At 38.6% G+C, this 16,177-nt stretch overlaps 2 protein-coding genes and 1 long non-coding RNA gene across 3 annotated transcripts; 2 read left to right on the top strand and 1 right to left on the bottom strand.

The window, feature by feature from the left end:
• Window positions 1-1,658: 1,658 nt before the first annotated feature.
• LOC133871809 (protein CUP-SHAPED COTYLEDON 3) lies at window positions 1,659-4,488 on the top strand. The gene is made up of 3 exons (XM_062309234.1): window positions 1,659-2,164; window positions 2,871-3,145; window positions 3,621-4,488. Exons 1-3 carry the CDS (start codon window positions 1,963-1,965, stop codon window positions 4,305-4,307), a joined length of 1,164 nt encoding a protein of 387 aa, XP_062165218.1. The 5' UTR covers window positions 1,659-1,962; the 3' UTR covers window positions 4,308-4,488.
• A 4,466-nt stretch (window positions 4,489-8,954) lies between these two features.
• On the bottom strand, window positions 8,955-10,556 carry LOC133871050 (uncharacterized). Its single transcript, XR_009900816.1, has 2 exons — window positions 10,224-10,556; window positions 8,955-9,107 (listed from the first exon to the last, which is right to left on the bottom strand). It is a non-coding gene; the product is annotated as an uncharacterized LOC133871050 (long non-coding RNA).
• A 915-nt stretch (window positions 10,557-11,471) lies between these two features.
• LOC133871789 (protein PLASTID MOVEMENT IMPAIRED 1) lies at window positions 11,472-14,474 on the top strand. The gene is made up of 2 exons (XM_062309205.1): window positions 11,472-12,407; window positions 12,486-14,474. Exons 1-2 carry the CDS (start codon window positions 11,669-11,671, stop codon window positions 14,312-14,314), a joined length of 2,568 nt encoding a protein of 855 aa, XP_062165189.1. The 5' UTR covers window positions 11,472-11,668; the 3' UTR covers window positions 14,315-14,474.
• Window positions 14,475-16,177: the final 1,703 nt, after the last annotated feature.

Here is a 16,177-nt window from a genome sequence, read left to right as displayed (position 1 = left end):
TGCAATACCCTGCACAGAAAGAGAAGGAAAATTAAAGAAAGAGAAATCGTGCATTTGGATAGTCCTAGAGAATTACCAATTGTTAAGGTGCAAATCTCGAGGCCAATCAATGGTCTAAAGGTGTAAAGGAGACGTACCCTATATCACAAGAACTAGCTAGGGTCCCTAGCCCATAGAAGGAAGGGATTAAAAACCAAAAAATAAAAAAATAAAAAAAAAATTTCAGGGCTAGGAAAGTAGGCTTATGTAATATTTATATAGGCGCAGCAGTAGATCGTAGCTGTTGTTATCTTTTACTTGGCTGAGTCTCTAAGCTCTGGACGATTTTAGTTAAGCAGAGAGTCGGACACCTTTTATTACCTGATCATACTACACGTGCACCGCCGACGCGTTTTGATGACATGCCCAGAATTCGAGACATACACACTATTCATCAGTCGCCACCAAAAGAGAGGAGAGATAGATTAATTTTTTAATTTAATTTATTTAATTAAATGAGTTATAGTCTTTAATTATAATTTTTTTTTTTTAAAAAAAAAAATTGTCTTTAGTTTAAATCGAGTTTGTCTAACTGTAAGCAAGAGAGAAAATAAGGATTAAAAAAAAATAAATAAATAAAGTAAGGGATTCGATGATCTTTGTTTCTCTAATTAATGAAGGGCGGGATTATGTAGGAGAAATAGAATTTTCAAAAAATATAAACGACTATGTATAATGACCCAAAAAAAAAAAACGCTAGTTACATTTGTGTTATCATTCCAAAAGGATTAGTCAATTTGTAGTTTTCTTAGAATCTCTTATAAAACTCAATTTTACGCAGTAATTCAGCAATATGAAACTTAGCACCTATGAGTATCTTTATAAATCACTCATTCTATTTGAGCTATTTATTTATTTCTAATATGGGACCAGGGTGTTACAAACTTCCATCTTTAAACATTTGATATCATTTATAATGACCCAAAAAAAAACGTTAGTAACATCTGCGCTATCACTCTCAAATGATTAGTTAATTTGAAACTTTTATAGATTCTCTTATAAAACTCAATTTCACCTAATAATTAGGCAATGTGTGATTTAACACCTATGAGTATCTTTATAAACTATTCACTTTATATGACACTTTTCATAACTTTAACAATAGTGTAACGCCCTAGTCCCATTTTAGGAAAAGATGAATAATTTCCATATAACCCATACGTAGAAGAATAAGGAATAATATAACCAAACATTAAGCTTTTGAAAAATGCCTATTTTATTGGAATTTCAAAAAATAAGGAATAATAGAACCAAACATGAAGCTTATAAAAAAAAAATGCCTATTTTATTGGAATTTCAAAAAAATTGGGTAGTGTTATAGATTTTACACGTCGGAATAAATAAGCCCTGCACTTGAAACATTAATCCAAAAACATGCTCGAGCACCCCGAGGATTTCACTTAAAAATGATGGTTTTATTATTAAATATATAATAAGTTCATTAACAGATTTTAGAAGAGAAAAGGATTAGGTGGTGATGATCTCACTGTGCAGAGGGCGACCCTCGTGTTATCTCTGTGAAAGAAAGCCTGAGGATGCCTGACCCTGTATCTCTCTAAACATATATATGCTAACATACGCACGCATAAATCTCTGCAACCAGCTTTGCATTTACTACACCCACACACATGTACACAAACCAACATCCTCTCATTTTTATAACATTATTTTCCTTGCTTCTTCTCAAAAAAACAAAAAATTTCCCCGTTTGGGTAGAGCCGTAGACGCTTTCAGGTGCGCCTCTCTAGGCTCCCCACCATATAGCCTTTTGTGAACCCAAAAATCTCCCTCCGTTATTAGAGCTCCTCCTTCTCTTACGGTTTCAGTGCTTCTCCTCTTTATAGTACGTATTAGAGCATCTCCTCCCTGCTTGATTACTCATTCAGTCATAATCACTCTTTTTCTCAACTCTCTGGGGAAGACATGTTGACAATGGAGGAGGTTCTGCGTGAGCTCGCTGGGCAAGACATATACGAGCAAGGTTTGCCGCCCGGGTTTCGTTTCCACCCAACTGACGAGGAACTCATCACCTTTTATCTCGCTTCCAAAGTGTTCAATGGGAGCTTTTGTGGCGTGGAGATTGCCGAGGTTGACCTTAACAGATGTGAGCCTTGGGAGCTTCCAGGTATATATATATATATATATATGTCCATCCATCTCATGTATACTTGTTGCTTGATGTGCTTATGGATAACCCATCAGAGAAAATATTTTCTATTCTTTGTTATTGAAATGAGTTTTTCTTCTCTTTCTGGGTGAGATGTAATAGTCAAGACGAAGTAAATGAGCTTGAGCTGTGTCATGCTCTACGGTCAAACCTATATGCAGCCTCTGCTGTTTGGGAAATTATAGAAATAAATGTTTCTTTCTAATATATTGCTAGAGCTTCATAGCTTAGCTAGAGGATCTTATGGTTTAAAGCTGCGTTGTGCTAAAAGGGTTTCTTAACTATCAAACAACACTTCCAAGAATATGTCTATACATTTATTTTTTTTCTGATCGAGCTACAATAATATCCTCTCTGTAGTTAGCAGTTCGTAAATATTTTTCTGATCGAGCTACAATAATATCCTCTCTGTAGTTAGCAGTTCATTAGTTCCCATGAACATATACAATTTTAGTTAAAATTGTCCTTGTCGATTTCTTCAAGATTGAGTATGAATCACTGATACGCCTTTAAGCCTTACCCCACCAGACATTTTTGGTCAGAAAATCTATCACCACCTGCTAAAGCCGTCCACCTTCTGACATATCGAAATGGTTAATAAATGTGCATTGAGAAAGAAAAAAGGGGAGAGGAAATTAAACTTGTCTGTGTTGTTCCATTTCAGATATGGCAAGGATGGGGGAGAGAGAGTGGTACTTCTTCAGCTTGAGGGACAGGAAATACCCAACCGGGTTGAGAACAAACAGGGCAACCGGAGCCGGGTACTGGAAAGCCACTGGCAAAGACAGGGAAGTCTACAGTGCGTCAAGCGGAGCCCTACTTGGGATGAAGAAGACCCTTGTTTTCTACAAGGGCAGAGCCCCACGTGGCGAGAAGACCAAGTGGGTCATGCACGAGTACCGCCTTGACGGTGACTTCTCCAATCGCCACGCGTGTAAGGTAACCGGACCCCTACCCAAAAACTTTCCCCACACGTGCGCCGTGACAAATAAGCTATATATTACCCTGCAATTACATGACATCCACTCCAACTCTCTCTTTTGTCACTTTCTGGGTTGACTTCTTTTGTGTGTTGAATCTCTTGCCGGTGTGCATATATGCGCCCACTACACCATTTTCACTAGTAAAAATTAACCCTTTGGGTAGATTTTGATGTGACTTGGATTGATTTAACAAGCTCTTTTTTTATGTTTTTGTAAACAGAAAGCGAAATCTTATGCTATATATTTATACCTTAAACATGCTTCACCTTTATTCAATACTGCTGCATTTTCTGTGAATCCTCTATAGAAATAGGGACAATTTTAGAGAAAAAAAAGTCGGCCATGCATTCTCAGGAAGTGAAATGAGGGAGGGCCGTGTTTTGCTTCTCTATGCAAGCTGCTTATAGTTTTGTGAACTGATTGTTTTGCAGGAGGAATGGGTGATTTGCAGGATTTTTCACAAAACTGGGGAGAAGAAACATCTGCTTCTCCAAAGACAAAGTTATGGGCGCCTGGAAGCTGCTTCATCGCCCAACAGCGTCTCCTTGCCTCCATTGCTAGAAACCCAAACAACATTATTAGAATCATGTCAATTTCAGAGCCCAATGCAGGGTGTCCAAAATCCTTTTCTGATGAGTAACCAGGAAAATGACATCAAAAGCCTATTGAACCCAGCTGTCTCCCAATCCCACCTATTCCCAAAAAATGGGCTGCAACCCTCCTTTTCGCCCATTCCCACGACAATCACAAGCACCCCCATCGAAACAAACAAAAACACAAACACCAACAACCCATCGCCATCGCCATCACCATCACCATCACCATCGATGCTCTTCAAGTCCCTGCTCTCACATCAAGATTGCACTCCTAAGGAACAGCTCACTATTCAGAAACAGTGCAAGACAGAGGCGAACTTTTCCCTTTTCCAAGCACCAGCCGATGCCAACTTGCAATGGATGGATAGGATTCACCCAAACCCAACTCAATATCAAAACCCCTTGCTTTTTGAGATTGATTGTGGCTTGTTGGGGCTCTCAGCGTTTGCTTCTGCTCCTCTTGCAGATGCTGCTGCCAATGACATGTCCACTTCAATTGCTTTCAACAGGGCCGGCTTTTAGCTGATGTTAGATACTCTGCAGTATTTCTCGAGAATCTTGGCCTTCTGATGTTGAATTCACCTAGTTTAACTTTTTATATTTTTAGTTTTAAATATACATATCGTATATCTATAGAATCTAATGTGTACGTACTGTTACTATAAGTGTAGATCCATAGCCCATCCATGCACGCATCTATGTATTATTGGACTCTTTTCTGCAGCTTAAGATTTGGGAGTTGTTTTTTTTTTATTATTATTATTATTATTGTACAAATATCTCGCTTTTCTTTGGGATCATCTCTATCTTTGATGTGATGGCCACCAGGCCATGGATGAGATTGGAGGTGTTCATATTATTTGACGTCACCTTTATTACTTAAGTGTAGATCAATGGAATTGGGTCCCCTTTCCATCATCCCATCAGCATGCGAAGTGGTATAGGTTGGCTGCTAGGCCCTCTGCGCTACCATAATAGGCTCTGTTTAATTAGGGAGACATGATGTTTACAATGCCTGCCACAGTGAGTTAAGCGTCTCAAGCTGTAAATGCTTAATTAACCCATATATTAATGTATATTTCTTCTGCGCAACAAGTGCACGAATGATGCCAGCTTTGTAGTATTGCATGACATACATGGACGGGGATCCCCAATAATGATTCCCCCTGCCCTATGTAATCGAGCTGGTGGCTGTGAAAGGTCTTCAATGGGCGCACCCATCTGCTTGGACAACTATGACACTTGGTAGGTAAATTCCAAGCAGGGAAGTCCCCTCTCACATACTCTGCCCAAAGAGAAAAGGGCAGAGATAATAGGCGGAATCCCAATTGTATAAGATCTATGTCTATATTATCTAGAATAATTGGTCCATTACATTGCTTTTTGTCGGACAAGGATCCCTTACAATAAGGGATCCTTCATCTTACCTCTGCCCCCATTCTCTTAAGGCAGAGGTATGGGAGAAGAGCTCTCCACGAGCAAGACAGCCTTGTCCAAGTAAGAGGCCCACCCGTGAGGCTTATTTGAGCAGGTAATAACAGGAAATCCGAATTCTTTTGTCGCAGGAGAATTGGCTGTTAGGAGACACATTTCCACTCTCCATTACATGAGAGAACCTTAGAGACTGATAAGCAACCATATAAGAGGCATACATGAATTGACAAACGTTGACCTGTCATCAAGCCTTGTCATGCGTCATGATTGATAACAGATAAAGGTATTGGAGCTCATCATGGCACTATAGCGCTATAGCTCTGTGGATCGAGAAAGAGAAGCTTAAAAAATAAAAAATAAAATGGACATTTTATTCAGCTTCAATGAGGTTTTCTTGAAACCTATCCAATTAATTTTATTATTATTATTATTATTATTTTTTTTTTTTTTTGGGGGTGGGGGCCTTTTTGTTGCTTTTAGCCTGGAAGTTTCTCTAGCCTTTTTCACCTCTAGTGCGGTTTTATCTGTTGTCTCATACGACTTATTCCACCTTGCTAAGAAACCTCAAGGTCTTATGATGAGAATGTAAAATGTCGTATTTTTTCCCTTAATATTTAATCTCTTATACTTATTTAATATCTAAATGTACTCATTATTCTAATATTTTGATTTAGGATGCAAATTGAGGCATTAAATGCAAAACAAAGCTAATTGGACGATTTTGGACAGATTTAATATCAGTTCGTAATCTGGGCATAACTCTCTCATAAAAGCTCCGATTGAGATGATTCAAGATGTTGTGAAACGCCAAGAAAAAGATCTACAACTTTTATGTTTTGCGTTTTGAGAGATACCGGATGAATCAAGGTAGGAATCGGGCTTGAAGTTGACGTTCCGATGTGGATTTGATGCGATTCATTTTATGAAGTTTTCGAATATGAAAATTTCTTTACTTTAAACCTTTTCATAATCATCCAATCAATTTCAGCCAAGCCAAGCAATAAATAAAAAGTTAAAGCAAAAGGAAATAAAGAAGAGATTTGTGGGGACCACGCAGAAGAAGACAACATGAAAGGAGCATCTCTTTCCATGACAAGGCAAATTGATTTTCTCTCCATACTTGGCTGATTTGTGGGGACTTAAATAAGGAAAGAATCGATAAAGCATATGGCAACAAAAGTCCCCATTGAAATCATCACCTTCCTAGTTATCCTAGCCTTTATTTTATGTTTAATATTTTCTTTAATTAGTAGATTTGTGTATTGTTATTTTAGGATAGTATTTACAATATCTTTCTTTAGGAGATTTCCTAGGTTTCTAATACATGGGATGAAACATGTATAAAAGGGGGGAACCATTACACACAACACACACCTTCTACCTTACATCTTCTATCTTCCATCTTCCCCCTCTTCTCTAACTTCTTTGAGTCATGGCCCTGCGTGGCTAAACTTTCATAATTAGTCGAAGGAAACGGAAGCCTCGGAATCAATAAAACTGTGAGATCTAATTTGTTTTTATTGTTCGATTTATGCTTTGAGTATCGGATGTTCTTCTTTGCCTAATTCCATGATTGTCTCGTTTAATTGCTAGGAGTACTACTAGTTTATTATTCGTTGCAATCTATTGCTAGGATGGATATCAAATCCGTAATTGTTTGATCCCTCCAATCTGTGAAGCAACTAAGATTTAATGATTTGCTGCTTCTCAGTGATTATTAAATCTTAGGAAGAACATCCGACGAAATTAAATGCAACCGCTTGTGCTTGTGTTGTTTTGCTTCATTGATCTCTCTAATTCTTAAGGCTGCTACTAGATTAAACCTATAGCGCTTGTCTTAGGTTGTTTAGTAGTTAGGGTTAATTAGAGCACTTGTCTTCTAATTAACTACGACTAAGGAGAGATAGAAAAATAGTTCCAACGGTGAATATTCAAGTATGAATTGATATATATTTGCATCGATGATCAGTTGTAAAATTCCGACGGTGGAAGTTGACTTAGACCAATGTTTTCTTACTTGATTGATATTTTAAATTGTTTCTTTGTTATTTTTCTTAAAATTATTTTCATACTCAAAACCCCCCATCCTTGTTCATGTAGCATAAAAATCCAGCTAATTATTCTCCGTGGGATCGACCCTTACTTGCACTACTACATATATTTTAGAAGTAAGGTTTTTATTTTTGGGTGCTTGCGACAGCACGCCATCTTGGCTTCTCCACCTTGCCGATATCTTCCTCCTCCATGTTTGCCGGATTCTCTCTCGCGTTGGCGTCCGATTCCGAAACTTTTTGATTTGATTTTTTTCAAAGCTAGATCTACAATCCTCCATTGGTCCTAGCATCACACGGACCACTCCTCCACTCTCACCGGCGAACTAATTTCCCGACGCCACCGACTATGTCCTTTTCTGCCACCCATGTGCCGGACCTCTTCCATCGGCCAATCCTTGTTGTTGCAGTGTTTTGGGTTTTGTTGTTGCTTATATATATATATATATATATATACTTGGGTTATTGTCTATTTTTAGGGAAAACTCTTGTATTTGAATTTGTGTTGGTACTCTTTTTTTTTTTTTGTAGTTTCAAATTCAGACTTTAACAGTGTTTTTACCACTTTATCCTCCTTCGAGTGGTAGTTGTTGATCACAAATGAGGGTATAGATAGGTTTGTCTTATTCTGTACCTCTTTAGTTTATAAAACCGCCTTGTGTGGCCCCTTGAATAGACCGAGTCATTTATTTGTCTCATTTCCTATTTTTTTGTATATATTTTAGCATTGTTTTGATTTGTTCTGAGTCTATTGTTGGAAAGCCCACCTCTTATTTTTTTTTATAGAATCAACCACTTTTTCTTCCTTACGCCTTAAGGATTAGGAGTGGTAAGGATCACTGTATAGGTTTGACCAAAATTTTGAGGCATACCAAACACAGGTAAATAAGAACACATTTTCCAAAAAAAAAATTTACATCAAAACAAACCTAAGTTTAATTAGTTGGTTAATCACCAAGCTCGCACACGTTAACTCACCCGATTATTCTAACCCTGATCCATGTAACTGAAACAACGGCAACATTGACATGATTTCAATAAGTAGATTACTGAGAATTACATAAGCTCAACATGAACAAGATCGTGGATTGAGGATGGACGCTCCTCCTTCCAGACTATCTCACAATGTACTTCCAAAGCTCTTGCTTTGCTAAAAAATGAGCCAATTGGTTGGCTTCCCGCCTCACAAGCTTCATTGACTGGTAACTCTACAACAATGTAGTGACAGTCCAATTCATACCCAAATAAGCTTAACAACTGGTTTTAAATGGCACCCCATCAAGATTAAAGATATACAGGTCATATAGGACCCGCTAACTAGATAATTAAATTGCCCCCATCCCTTGCATAATTTCAGACAATTCAGTCACAATTTCTTGAAAATTAAGTGGGCTCATTTAATTTGTGTCCTACCAATAGCTTTCAGCTATTCCAATGTTCACCAGTTACAAATTCTCTCAAGATCACACCACTTCAAAAGCCAATGTCGGATTCAAAACCCAAAACACGTACAGCCTTTTCATTGAAATTAGGATACAACAACACATTTAACATAAGCAATCAAAACTGAGCTGAAACCGTGTAGTCGTATTATTGACATTATTAAGACCGGGCAATCTTTGTATTGATTGGATAAGATATAATTGTGGGCAAAGCCAAAGAAAGAAGAAAATTGCTCCGAAAGTTCCACAAACAAAAACAACACACATACTTCTCTCCAAATAACTACTCACTGAAATTCAACAATTACACGATCATGATGCTTATTACATACCAAATTTTAACAAAAAGAGAGTGCATGTTTGCAGACAAGCATGTTTAAGTGATCAAGATGCCCCTGTAAGAAGAGAAAATTTACAATTAGTCACAATCAAATTGCATTTACAAATTTACACAATGCGGGCGAGGTAAGGCTCAAGACAAATGAAAAATGTTTTGCACGTTGAAATAGAAAGAAAGTTTTCTAATAGCCCTAAATTTGGATCACAAGACATAACTTCAAAGACTCCGATGAGTCTATCTTATTTGGATGGGAATATCCAAATCTCCGAATAGTCATCTAAAAACTCCATGTTCGGTCACAGAGGAGACTGCCAGAGTCCTGGATGTTTATAGAGGACTAAACAACAGCATGTTTAGCATTATTGAGATGCGAAAAAGTAACAAATCATTTTATAGAAACCATACGCTTTAGTCTGCATTGTGCAAGTATGAAGAGTGATAAACATTCTGAAGCGGGAAATGAATCAATCACCGTATATTGAAGAGAGTGCAAATCAACCGGACACAGAGTGAGAGTGAGAGAGACAGAGAGAGGGGAAACATATGCTATATGCATCAAAGGCTTAGACCAATTGTATATAATAACTGAAGAAGGTAATCTAACACTTTAGATAATATAGAGTGTAAAACCACACAGGAAGAGGTTACCTAATCAAAATATAGATTACTACCCAACCCACCAACCATCCTCCCCTTCAAGGTAACACAAAATAGGCGGACATTTCCCTCAACAGCTTAACAGACATATGATGAGCATAAACCGTAAGCTGAAATAGATAACAGGATCACAAATCACAAATCACCTTCAATATATTTGAAAATTACATGAAAGCTTGTACATTTTGAACCCTTAGGTGGGCAAGCAGCCTTATGAGGTCGCAACAAAACAGTCTAAAGCGCAATCTTTGCAGCAAAATGTGTAGCATTTGGGCCAACTTCAACCGCGCAAAATTCTATCAAATACACGGCAACTAAAATCTCATTCTCTAATCCAGTTTATAATCACTTAAAATACATGCATATCATAGTCAAAGCCTAACCCTATACGGCTATACCAGAACATGCATTACCAGATAATCACAGCCTCAAATAAAATAAGAGCAAAACCCTAACCCTAATCCTTGCACAAAAATAGATAAATCAGATTAAAAGCAGAGAGGAAAAGACGGACCGAGAAGTGGAATAGAACGGGGATCTATTTGGAGGGCTTCTGGGACCTGGAGGAGGAAGAAGAGGCGTAATCGGGAGGAGAGTAGACGAGAGCAGCGACCATGGCTCCCGGAAGAACCACGTACTTTGCCAGCAGGGCCAGCTTCTTCACCAGTGGCTCTCCCCTCATCAACGCCATCGCTCGCTCTTTCTTCTTCGGAATTCGATCTCGATTGTCTTGTGGGACTTTGGTGGTATTGGCTTCGACGACCAGCAGCAAATGGTGCTTACTGCTTACGCCTTTTGCTTTTGTTCGCACCAGAAATATGAAAGCCCACTTGTGATGGGTTAGCTTGAATTTAAAAACGTGCATTTTGGGCTTGGAACTTAACAAAGTCTTGGTTGACCAAGATTGTCGCAACATTTACGGGCTGGCGAGTTCAACTGGGCTTTCAATGTCAGTACATCTAGGAGGATGAAGATAATCTAAAGGGCACATTTGGACGGAAGAGTCGATTTTTTTTTTTTTTTTTTTTTTGTAATAATTATTTTCGTATTATTATTATTATTATTTTTCATTAATTATTTTATTATTGGTTGCGTTACAATTATTAGAAATAACTATTCTCCTAAAATTAAACTTGCCTATCAAATTTTGTTGCTTATTTTTTTAATCATGCTGTGTCATGCACTCGACAGTCGACACACAAGTCCATATAAAAAACAGTCAATTGCAACTCGACAACTTGGCCTAAATGGATTTGGATTAGATGTTGTAAAAAAAAACAAAAAAAATATGTGCAGTAGTTTGTTATGGCACCTAAGCAAATCATGCCGAATTTTTTAGAAAATTTCTTATAATTTACGTATAAGAGTGTCATGTGTTATTTTTAAACATGTGAGAAATACATTTTTTTTTTTATTAATGCTATTAAAACAACATGTATTTTTCACATATCAAATGATACATGTCAATCTTATACGTGGGTACAAATGGATAATTTTTATCCATGAGGTAATGATTGTTACTAATATGCGACAAAAATGGAAATTACTTAAACCGATCAGATATGTCCAAACTTTGGATGGGCGCAACTGCGCAAGTGGAAAAAAATGAAGCTTCGCTGCCAGAAACAAACATTGAATTCTCTTGGACTAGTTTGGTACTAAATTTTAATCCTGTCTCTTTCCCAAATAGTGTGAGAGAGTGGCACCACCAACGTTCACCTCTTATCCTTCACACAGTTGGGTGCATCAAAATTTCCTGGCTCAGAAAGAACCAACAATCGACACATTCATAATCATTTTATGGCAGTTTCTCCACCTCAAAACCTTTCAACCTTCTCAACTCCTTATCTTCTCCTTCATACCAACTCTCTCCCCCATGTGTACTTTCAATATCATCATCACCATCTAATTGTTCTATAGCATCATCCTCTTCTTGTTTGCTTTCCTTGATCTTCAACAATGGCAGATGAATACTCAGGCAGGAAGAATTCCAATACCCAGCTCTTGGAAGAACTTGAGGCGCTCAGCCAATCACTCTACATATCCCACACTTCCACCAACCGAAGACCTGCCTCCCTTGCTCTTCCTAGAAGCTCTGCTCCTTCTATCCCATCCGCTGATGAGATAATTCCCACACCTAAAGTAATCGGGGAGATCAAACCCAACAACAAACCACGAAGACGTATGTCCTTGTCTCCATGGCGTTCCCGGCCAAAGCTTGACGATGAAAACGAGCACAAGGATAGACAGCCAGAGAGGAAGAGGTTGGACGAAAGAGCAACTTCGTCAGCAGAGAAGAAGGGAATCTGGAACTGGAAGCCAGTAAGAGCTCTCTCGCATATTGGTATGCAAAAATTAAGCTGCTTATTTTCTGTCGAAGTTGTCGCTGTCCAAGGCCTTCCAGCTTCAATGAATGGCCTTCGTCTCTCTGTTAGTGTTAGAAAGAAGGAAACAAAGGACGGAGCGGTCCATACAATGCCATCAAGGGTCTCTCAGGGAGCTGCTGATTTTGAAGAGACCTTGTTTATTAGGTGTCATGTATATTGCAGTTCAGGGAATGGCGCAAAGCACTTGAAATTTGAGCCCCGTCTATTTTCGATATATGTGTTTGCTGTTGATGCTCAGGAGCTTGATTTCGGGAGAAGCTCTGTGGATTTGAGTCAACTAATTCAGGAATCGGTGGAGAAGAGCTATGAAGGTATTAAATCACAACTTATTCCAAAAGCTTAGCGGATAAGAGGACATGAATTTACTTATTTAATTTATATTCTAACAGGTACCCGGGTTCGGCAATGGGACACAAGTTTCAATCTTTCAGGGAAGGCAAAAGGAGGAGAACTAGTTTTGAAACTGGGATTCCAGATTATGGAGAAAGATGGGGGGATTGAAATCTATAGACAGGCTGAAGAATCAAGGTCAGATAAATCTACTAAATTCTCGTCTTCTTTTGGTCGCAAGCAGTCAAAGACATCCTTTAGTGTACCTAGTCCAAGGATGTCGAGCCGTAACGAAGCTTGGAGTCCTTCACAGAAAGGAGCAAATACAGCAGATCTTCATGGAATGGATGACTTGAATCTCGATGAGCCAGAGACAGAGCCAGAGCCAGCGGCAGCAAAGTTGAAAGAACCAGAAATAAAAATGGAAGATCTCGATCTTCCTGACTTCGAAGTTGTGGATAAGGGCATTGAGGTTCAAGAAAAAGAGGAGGATCCCGAAAAGTCGGTTGAAGAAAGATCAGTGTCAAGCGAGGTTGTCAAAGAGGTTCTGCATGATCAGGTACATCTCATAAGATTAACCGAGCTAGATTCAATTGCTCAACAAATAAAAGCTCTAGAGTCTATGATGGGCGAAGAAAAAATTGTCAAAACAGAGGAAGACTCTGCATCACAAAGACTCGATGCAGATGAAGAAAACGTAACGAGGGAATTTCTTCAGTTGCTTGAGGAAGAAGAAACAAGTAAATATAAATTCAATCAACCTGATGAAATTTCACCTCTCCAGATTGAAGGAGCCGAGGATTCTACAGAATCCGAGTCCAAAGTGTACCTCCCAGATCTTGGCAAGGGCTTAGGCTGCGTAGTACAAACAAGGGATGGGGGCTACTTAGCTGCCATGAATCCTCTAGATACTGAAGTTGAAAGGAAGGACACTCCAAAGCTAGCCATGCAAATATCAAAACCATTTGTTCTACAATCACATCAATCCACAAGTGGGGTTGAATTGTTTCAGAAGATGGCAGCTATGGGGCTTGATGAACTTAGCTCTATAATCTTGTCTTTGATGCCCATGGATGAACTGATGGGTAAAACTGCAGAACAAATAGCTTTTGAAGGCATTGCTTCAGCAATAATCCAAGGGAGAAACAAAGAAGGCGCTAGCTCAAGTGCGGCTCGTACAATTGCCGCAGTAAAACTCATGGCAACCGCAATGAGTACAGGCAGGAAAGAGAGAATTTCAACAGGAATTTGGAATGTGACTGAAGAGCCATTGACAGCAGAGGAGGTTCTGGCATTCTCAATGCAGAAGATTGAGGCTATGGCAGTTGAAGCTTTAAAAATTCAGGCTGAAATTGCTGAGGAAGAAGCCCCCTTCGAAGTTTCTCCACTCAACATCAAGATTGTTGGGGGTGGTGGAAATGATCAGAATCACCCCTTGGCCTCTGCTGTTCCACTTGAGGATTGGATAAAAAACCATAGCTTTAAGGCAGGTGATCCAGCAGATATCACAATAGCAGTGGTTGTCCAGCTGCGGGATCCAATTAGGCGCTTTGAGGCAGTTGGAGGACCTGTGATAGGACTTGTTCAAGCAACAGCTGCTGACATCGAAGTAGACAAGTACGATGAGGAAAAGAGATTCAAAGTAAGAAGCTCCTACGTTGGAGGTTTGAAGGTAAGGACGAGTGGGGAAAGAAACGCGTGGGATTCCGAGAAGCAGAAGCTGACTGCAATACAGTGGCTGGTTGCATATGGATTGGGAAAGGCAGGGAAGAAAGGAAAGATTGCGGTGGCAAAGGGGCAAGATTTGCTTTGGAGCATTTCCTCACGAGTAATGGCCGACATGTGGCTGAAGCCGATGAGAAATCCAGACGTGAAGTTTGGAAAGTAGGAGTCTTTCTTCTCCTTTTTCTTCTTCTTCTTCTTCACTCCACATATATCAAGTACATTCATTTCATTGCCATTTCCATATTATCAGCATCGCTTTTCTTATCAAGATTGTAGATTTAATAAAGATATTTTGTAACAATAGAAAATACAGTTTGATTGAATCTGTTTGTTGTTCGAAACACAAAGATGATATCAGTGACGGGTTATAGGCATATAAATCAAATAAAATGCAGCTGAATTCAAATATAATAGACTTGGCCAACACTGAATAATGTCCCTTTCGTTAACATGTATAACGAGTACAAAAGATGAAAAGGATTCAACAGTATTAGGAAGATTGACAGTGCAGTATCTACGGGCCCAGTCGTGGGCCTCTCGGCCCAAAGGAAGCCCCACCAAGCATAATATACGTGCGATACATTATTACTGTACCTGAATAATGTTAAAGATAACTTTTTTTGTCACTCTTGTATTCTTCCATGTGGGTGTTGAAATCACCATTGAGTTTGTGATTGACCACTATTAAATTTTGATCAAATGATAATTTTAAAAGTCATCTCATTCTTATAGGAACACAAAAATGACACGCGAATCACTTCTGAATTGCTCAACTGTACCCCTTGCATACCCCACCCCAAACCGCAATAAATTCTTAATGATATCCATCTATTTATTAACTTGTTTATCTAAGACCTGTACAAGAAGAAAAATGAGTCGGTGGTGGTATTCCCTATGAGAAAAGCAAGTTAAGAGCTTTAAATATCTTGTCATTTTGAACCCATCGCCGGGGTTGACATAAAAATGGAAGTGAAATTGTGAGGATGCATCACATCCCATATGAGTTCTTTTAACCTTCGATACATGCCTAATTGATCCCACTTACCAATAAAAGACGGGAAACTTCTATAAAAGGTGAAGTGGTCCACCTCACAGATACACAAGCTCTTTTACATTTTTTGTTTTCATTTTGTTCATACACCCTATCAAATTCACTCTCGTTTACTTAAGCATAGAAGGTACATAGTTCCGTTGTCACCCTTCACCTACCACTCTGAACTTTGGCCTTTTTAGAGGTTTCAACATCATATGTTTGACGTGGATGAGTGCTGTATCAACAACCAGTAAATATTGCAAAAAGAACAAGATCCCTTCTTGAAATAATGAAAGAAAGTCAGTTTCATTAACAGGCGACAATTATGGCAAGCTTGAAATTCCTTTACGTACGTGGATAGGCATCCAAGCAGGCATACCAGTTAACTCAAACTCTCAAAAGCTTCACGACAGTAACCATAATTGCAGCGGCGCCATTGCTTTTATACATATATATATATATATATAAAGTACATACACGTGGGTGAAAAATAATTAAGTTCTACATTTTAGATACATTATAAATAGTATTGGTAAATATAACACAATTAGACTTCAATTTTCAATTAGCCTTATCTGTTTGGACAGGCAAATTTTAATAATTTACAATTCGAACAGGTAGATAAATGCGAGAGAGTCCCTATGAGACCTATTTGACCGTACAAATCTAAAAATCTCTATCATGTTCGCTTACATTTTCCCAAACTTTATAGAATACTTCTAAACTCAGGATGAGATCCTTTATAAGTCTCAATCCAAAAAGCATAAAAAATAGAGAAAACTTGTAGAATCCTTGTAAGAGATCGAGGCTTTCTGTCCAACAGGCAATGGGGCTCTGTTCGAGCAAAGAACTCCTAACCGGACAAAGGAGGATTCCATAAGCCCCTTCACATGTCCTACCCAATTAGAGGGAGTAGGGCAGGTCACAGTGATCCCCAACTAGGAACCTCATGATTGCTAGTTAAAGAGCATGCATCATTATTTTTTTTTTATT

This window comes from Alnus glutinosa, chromosome 6, assembly GCF_958979055.1.
Source record: "Alnus glutinosa chromosome 6, dhAlnGlut1.1, whole genome shotgun sequence".
Taxonomy (NCBI): domain Eukaryota; kingdom Viridiplantae; phylum Streptophyta; class Magnoliopsida; order Fagales; family Betulaceae; genus Alnus; species Alnus glutinosa.
The sequence above is the reverse complement of the archived record's forward strand: the minus strand, read 5'-3'. Positions and strand labels throughout refer to the sequence as shown.